Genomic DNA, 7,178 nt, shown 5'->3' on the forward strand with positions numbered 1-7,178 from the left:
AGAAAGTCTGGTAATGGATGATGCAGAGATAGACATTGCTAGGAATGTCCTTATTACCAGCATGACTAGGGGTGGGCTGAAGTTTCCACGTGAACTTGTTGTGAATGCTGTGCTTACCACAGAAATAGTGCTCGACAAGCTTAGGAGTCCACGCTTCGCCAAACAGTTCTTTGCACTTCCTAAGCAGAAAGAAGTTCTAGTGGCTCTTGTGTACGGCATCCTCAATGACAATGATGACCTGGATGTTTGTGTTGATGGGTATGCTCCTCAACAAGTCATGCATTACATTTTGAATGCAGCAGCAAACACCCTTTTAAACAACTTGTGCAAAGCAGCAAACGACAAGTTAGCAAATGACAAGTTGTGTGCCGCAAAGGCAAAGCGAAAAATTCAAACTGTTAAAAGTTGAGCTGTCATTTATGCAGTTTTTTTACACGGTATGGTTTGTAAAAAAAATACCTTTTTCTCTCATCAATGTCAAATAAAATGCCCATCATCCTACCTTCATTCTCAAGATGGTTTCTCGTGTTCTAATCTGTTTCTGTTCTGTGTCACGAAAAATTGTGCACGCCTGGTTTTGCAGGCTTGAAGCAATAGTATGTGCGAAAGCAGTGAAGTGTATTCGCAGAAAAGTTACTCTACCAACTTTTTTCTGACACTGACGTGTATCACATTTATGTGCACTTTTACCAAAATGTATTCTTGTACACCGACAAGACTGTCAAGCTGTGTATAATAAACGACCCTGTATTGCTGCTGAGCAGAAATGAGTGTCATTTTATGAGTGTTCATTTCTTCCACCTTGAACTCTTGACATTGTAGTTTCGTGTAATGTCAAATTTTGCCATTTTCATAACATCCCTGATAGGGCTTTTGAAACTGTAAGCAAAAAACATCTGAAAGTGTTAACTATATTATAATCGTGGCGGTAGGTTAAAAAGTGAATAGCTTATACTTACGTGACAAAGAGGTGATCCCCAACAGTGATGATAAAATTTTAATCTATCGCATCTAATCAGTCAGAAAACTGTTTCTTGCATGTGTAAGCATACAAAACGCCTCCTTAAGGCGCGAGGCTACAAACCGTGGCGATTTTTCCCGTCCAAGCTTCGTACATAACTGTAGATACGGCATTTTAGTCAGTTCCTACGGGTAACAAGAGCCAGCGATTTTGTTTTGTTTTGCGGCAACGCGCCGCTTAGTGGAGTATCGGGCGAGGTGAAGCCCCCTTTCAGGACGATCTGACCTGCGTGACGTCACGCCGCCGTGTGGGGGCCTTAAGTCTTCTAGGTGGTGTTGCCTTAGCTGGCCGGGAGCCGGTGTGCCACTGAGCCGCAGGAATGTGCTAAGGCGTGTAGAGAGCATCTCGGCACGCTCCTTGAGCAAATCCTCATGAGCTATGAAGGACAGGGTGCGGTCGAAGACTACGCCTAGCACTCTAACGGAGGGCCTGAATTGCAGGCGGGCTCCGTCGAGGCGAATGGCGGGAGGTGTGCGTCCCATACTTCCTCGGGGAGGGGGGGGGGAGGAGAAATGAGAAGGCACACCGTCTTCTCCCTACTGATGAGACCCTTGCCCCCTTCGCCCACGAGGCTACTCGGCCGAGTGCCTCCTCCGCGAGAGCCGTAAGCTGTCTCCTGCAACTACCAGGCACAATGACGACGACGTCGTCTGCGTAGGCCTGGAGCGACACACCCTCTGGCATCGGCAGCTCGAGCAATCCACGCACAACTATATTCCAGAGGAGCGGTGACAGCGGAGATCCCTGCGGGCTCCCCAATGTGGGACGCGCAACCGCGTCGCCCGCATTAGACCGGAACACCACCTCGCGGTCCGATAGAAAGGACCGGAGCAATGCGCAGAGGTTTCTCGGACATCCCCATTGTGCGAGGGAACTGAGCACTAGAGGATGCCATACACTGTCGAAGGCGACCCTGAAATCGATCGAAATTAGTATGGCGTGGAGGCCGTCTGCGCGGAACCCTCGTAATTTAGAGACTAATGCGTAAAGCGCCTGTACGGCACTCCGCTGTCTGGTGAAGCCGAATTGGTTTGAATGAAGTAAATTTTGGTGGGCCATGAAGTGGCAGAGGCGACCAGAGACCATAGGATGAGTGTTTCTTTCGTGATTTGTCAATGATGAGGTGTAATTTGTCAATGATTGTGTCAATGGCGTCCGCCGAAGCCAAACGGACGCCGGCCACCGCATCGAAAAATGGATAGTGTAACATGTCATGTAATAGTCGTGTAGTGCCTCTGTATGTTAGTCGGCGCTGTCTGGATGTCGAACGTGTTCCGAATATAACTTCGATGTGTTTATATTCCGAAAGTGTACTTGTTTCTGAAACCAACCATGTGTAAGGTAACGTGAGCATGTGAGTGGAAGCGAGTGTTATGTCAATCCAACTGTCTGTGTATGGTGTGGAGTACGTCGGAGGGGATGCCGGATCGTTTAAAATTAACAGGCCTGAGGACATTGCGAAATTTAGCAGCTCCCCACCCCTGATGTCACAAATATGTGGTCCCCAGGCCGTATGTTTGGCGTTGAAATCGCCCCCCAAGACGACCGGCATTCCCTCCGTGAGGATGAGTGCGTGTCTAATGTCGTCAAATGTCCGAGTCATTGGTGTGTGCGGTGGATCGTAGGCTGAAATTAATAAACACGATGCGGTGGCCGTGGAGCAGATGACGGCTACTACGCGTGTCGTGACTGTGATGGGAAACATGTCGTATTGGTGTTGTCGTGCAATGATGGCAGAACGGGGACTGGACTAGGCGGCGAACACGGTCCACTCCGGGGGAATGCCTGCGATGACATCTGTGCGTGTGTATGGATAAGAGCGAAATTGAAGTCTCCCTCCCTTAATCTTTCGACCAACACCGGGGTTGCGTTCCTGCACTGATCCAAATTTGCCTGGATGAATGAAAAAGTTAAGGGAGGCATTTCGGCGGGGTATTGTGGGGGATGAGGGAATTTACAAGTGTAGCAGGAACGTGGCGTGCTATGGAGTGTAGTGAAGAAGACAGGAAAGTTGAACGCAAGAGCATGAAGAGGAAGAAGAGGAAAGTATGTAACTGTGGGAATGAGAGGGAGGGAGACGGGTAGTGTAGTATAAGTTGTAGGAAGAGCAATGGACCGTGTTGCGCCCGGCGTTTGTGTGACGTGTGTGGGTTTCTAAGTGGACACAGGCCACCAACCACCGCGGGTTCGAGCTTCGCACGAGCCAAGGGCCCCGATCAGCCGTCACCACACACACACTGGGACACCGATGCGGCGCACTCAACCTCCGCTGGGAGGATAGCGATTCGCCGCAAAGAAATAGGCCTCCAAGTTCACAAAAGACACGTTTATTCACGTCGTCCTCCAGCTGATACACACACACTCAATAGTCACCCCGTCCTGGGGGCGCGCGAGGAGCAAGGCTCCGCTGCGCGCACGAAGCGACTCGAGCAATGCGCGCCGCTAGCACGCCGCTGCAGGAGAATGTCCCCGCGGCAGTGCTGTGATCTCTCTCTCGTGTCGACCGTTGGGCCGGTTTCGAGAGAGAGAGTGGGCAAACAACGCAAGGTACGCCTGTCGGAGGTCGCTGGAGCCCGCTGGACAGGCTCGAGCCGCTGCAGGTCAGAGGACACGTGCGGGCGAGCTCGAGTAAGCACTGGATCGAACAGCAAAGGCCGGCACGGACAAACAGTAGCGTACGCACCTTACGCTGTCTCGGAGAGATCTCTCCCTGGGCCCCGCTCGGACGGTCGCGCGGTCCGCGGCCGCCCCAAGCGGGTCCCGAATTCACGCCAAAAGGCACCAATGGCAAAGGCCGTTGGGGAGCCGGGGCGGAGCTGTGGCCAAATGACAGTGATTAGTCACCTAGCCGCCTCTCCACCGCCTGAGGCGGGAGCAAGGGAAAGAGGAGAAACAACGCGGGAAGCCGGCAAAGCCGCGCAATGGCAACGGCGGAAAGCCAGGATTCCCACACGTATGAAGGTGAGAGTGTTGTGTACGTGAGTCGAGGAGCGGAGGAACCGTGGCTTTAATGTGGAACGAAAGGACAGACCGCGTAAGTGGGAATGAAAGGAGGAAATGGGATTGGGAAAAAGAAAGGAAGTAAAAAAGGAACACGGTTATGCCGTGTTCCTCGTGAAAGAAGGAAGGAAGAGGTTTGAGATAGGTATTAGTGAATGAAGGTGCGCGGTCTGTGAAGGAAGAAAGAGGAAGAGGTGAATGGGAAGTGATACGGCGCCGCAAGCGAAGTGCTGGGCGCCGTGGTGGTGGTGGTGGAAAACATTTATTTACACATGAACTACTGGAGGTATTGCATGAGCTGACCCAGAGGGGGCCAGCCCTTACAAGTACTAGGTGGAGGTCCCTAGTTCGGGACCCCAGTGGCGTCGGCCGCCGCCCGGGCTCGCGCGACCAAGGCCCGTTGGGCCTGCAGGTCAGAGCAGCCGAGCAGGGTCGCCTCCCAGTCCTCCCGGGTTGGGTTTGGGTGAGGGGGGATAGCAGGGTTGGAGGGGCAGGCCCACACCATGTGGTAAATATCCGAAGACTTCTCCGCACAGTGCGGACAGCTGCGAGATGTAAGGCTAATTAATAGAGCACGGTCCTCCGCTCCTCGTAGTGTTTGTGGGAGTGTTGAGTGTTAAGCATAGTCCTGCGTAACCTCATCCTCGCGATGCACTCTGCAAAGATGGGGCGCTCCCTTGCCCCGGCCCTGTGAGGAGGACACTCCCGTCCCGTGCGCCTGCACGCCGCGCAGGCCATCGCAGCAGTAGCGCCGGAAGCGGGACAGTCGGCAACAACGTGCGACCCGGCGCAGTTTGTGCAGGCCGCCCTCGACGGATCCGAGGCTTGGCGGCAGTTGCGGCGCGAGTGTCCGTGGTGGGCACAAAAGGTGCACAAAGGAACATGGAGGTCCTCCTCGACCTGGGCCGAGGACCATCCTATGGTCAGTCGCCCCTTTGTCATGATCTTTTTAAACGTCTCCGGGCTCGCCGACAAGACGTGGGTCTTCGTTCCATTGCGAGCCCGGAACGTGTAGCGCCTCAGCATCGAAGAGGCGTCGATACCGAGGTCGCTGTTCTTTACTACAATTTGTGGTATAACGGCGTCATCCGCAACGTCCGGATCGACGCCCCACACGCGAATGTGGGGCTGACGTCGCTCTGCCACCCTCACTGCCATAGCGTTGTTTGTTACTGTGTTGTTACGAACGGCAGCCGACAGGTTGCGTAATGTATCGCGAGTTTTGGCTATGACAGTTACACCTGTGGATGTGGGCTTGAACTGGACGGGGCCGATGCCCTCGTCCTCGGGGATGATGTTGCGCTTAATAGTTTGGATTAGTTGTGTTGGTGTGGTCGCGGGGGTGGTAGGAGTTAGAAAGGCGACGTGGCTCACGGACTGTCGCTGAGCAGCAGAAGAGGGCGGCAGAGTCGTTGCAGACGCAGCCGATGGTGCGGGGGCAGGATGGATGTTGCCCCGCACGATGTCCGCAAATGTGGGCGCGGCGGATGGAGGCGGGCCGGCGCGCAGCCTGGTCTCCGCCGCAGAAGCCCGGGACCGGGCCTCAGCGGCGTCGCGCCGCTCCGCACCCCACATGGTCCGGAGGACCTCCGCTCGACCCCTCGCGTCCGAGGCCAGCGCCCGGTACTCCGCGCAGCGCAGGACGAGTTCCCCGAACATCTGGGATATGGTGGTGCGAGCGTGGACAGGGTCTTTGTTTTCGTCACTGTTCAGGAACGCCGTGAGGCGCTCCTGAAGAGCAGTGACGGCAGCGAAATCAGGCATGGCTGAAAATGCCAGGTCGAGCCTGGCTCCCGCAGGTTCCTCCGGGGAGGGATCCGAATGGTCCGGAACGGTCCCAAGCCCGGCGCCTTCCGGGCAGGGGACCTCCGTAGGAAGGTCATCGCCGGAGGTCGGCGCGGTGCGAAAAGCACCGCACGGACCCGGGGCGACCGCAGAGTTGGAAGTGCCGGCAGGAGACGTTGTCTCAACCGGCCGCAGAGTGTCGTCCGGGACGCCTGCAAGAATAGCGTCGCCGGCATCGGAAAAATCCGAGCGGGGCGTCGCGGCACCCGCGCCCGAACGTCCGGAGCTGGAACCGGTGTCCGGGGACAGGCGGTGCAGCGACACCACCGGCTGGTCCCGCCCCAAGGGCGAAGCAGAGGGAGAGTGGCCCGGTGAAGACATCCGCGCGGACGCGGGCGAGAGCCAGCCCTGCAACCAGCGGGACAGGGCGAGGCTGTGTTTTAGGCCTCGCTAATGGGTAGGACGAAGTTCCAGGTCCCGAACGAGGCCCTGCAGCGCGAGGACGATGGCAAAGCCCCGCGTGATCAAGGCTGGAAAAAGGGCTCAAAAATGGCGAGCCCGCCGCAGGAATCGGTCGCTTCGGGTGGAGGGAGCGACCGGGATCGCGGGCCGCAGCCGAAAACCGCGACCGGAACGAGCCCCGAGCAGCAGGGCAGCCGAGAAGGCCGGGAGGACAACTTCCTCCTCCTCGTCCTCGATCGCGGCGAAAGGCGGCCGCTACTAAGTCAGGAGCCGCACAAACGCGGTGAAAACCGCGAAATGCGGCAGAAAACCGGCCGGCCGCTCACCCGGACCTGGATGCCGCAGTCCCGGATCGCTGACGGGGCAGCCGAGAGCAGCCCCGCAGTCGCAGGTCAGTGGTGAGTGCACATCGAGGCCCAGAGGCCAGCCCCACCTCGCCGCAGGTGGAGATCCGCGAGGCGGCCGCAGGAACAGGTCGCGGTGGGTCCGGGAAGGTCCGCGACCGCGGGCCGCAGGTGGAAACGGCGCCCCGAAGGACGCCGGGGCAGCAGGGCAGCCCAGGCAGCCAGTAAACAAACTTCGTCTTCCTCCTCCACGACCGCGGCGATGGGCTGCCGCGGTTTCGGAAAAAACCGCAAAAATGCGGCAAAAACCGCAAAAGGCGGTTAAAAACCGCTTGCGGTCGCAGAGGAACTCGGTGGTATGAAAGTCGGGGAAGCAGGACTGCAAAAAGCAGCCCCGAATTCGCAGTAGGGGCCTATGGGCCAGATGGGTGGGGCTGGATGGGTGGGGCAGGCTATCCCCGGCTGCCGGGAGCTCACACAGGCACGTCCATTCGTTCCGAGCCGCTCTGGAGCCAATCGACCGTTTGACAGATGTATCGCCCCAGTCGGAGTCTCATTCCATGGTC

General features: G+C 56.7%; 1 protein-coding gene across 1 annotated transcript; it reads right to left on the minus strand.

Annotated features, from left to right (window-relative positions):
* Nucleotides 1–4,585: 4,585 nt before the first annotated feature.
* On the minus strand, nucleotides 4,586–6,238 carry LOC149367451 (uncharacterized). The gene has a single exon (XM_089574304.1). It carries the CDS (start codon nucleotides 6,185–6,187, stop codon nucleotides 4,586–4,588), a length of 1,602 nt encoding a protein of 533 aa, XP_089430430.1. The 5' UTR covers nucleotides 6,188–6,238.
* Nucleotides 6,239–7,178: the final 940 nt, after the last annotated feature.

Source organism: Amblyomma mixtum, chromosome 1 (assembly GCF_055824585.1).
Source record: "Amblyomma mixtum isolate Tamu chromosome 1, ASM5582458v1, whole genome shotgun sequence".
In the NCBI taxonomy this organism is placed as follows: domain Eukaryota; kingdom Metazoa; phylum Arthropoda; class Arachnida; order Ixodida; family Ixodidae; genus Amblyomma; species Amblyomma mixtum.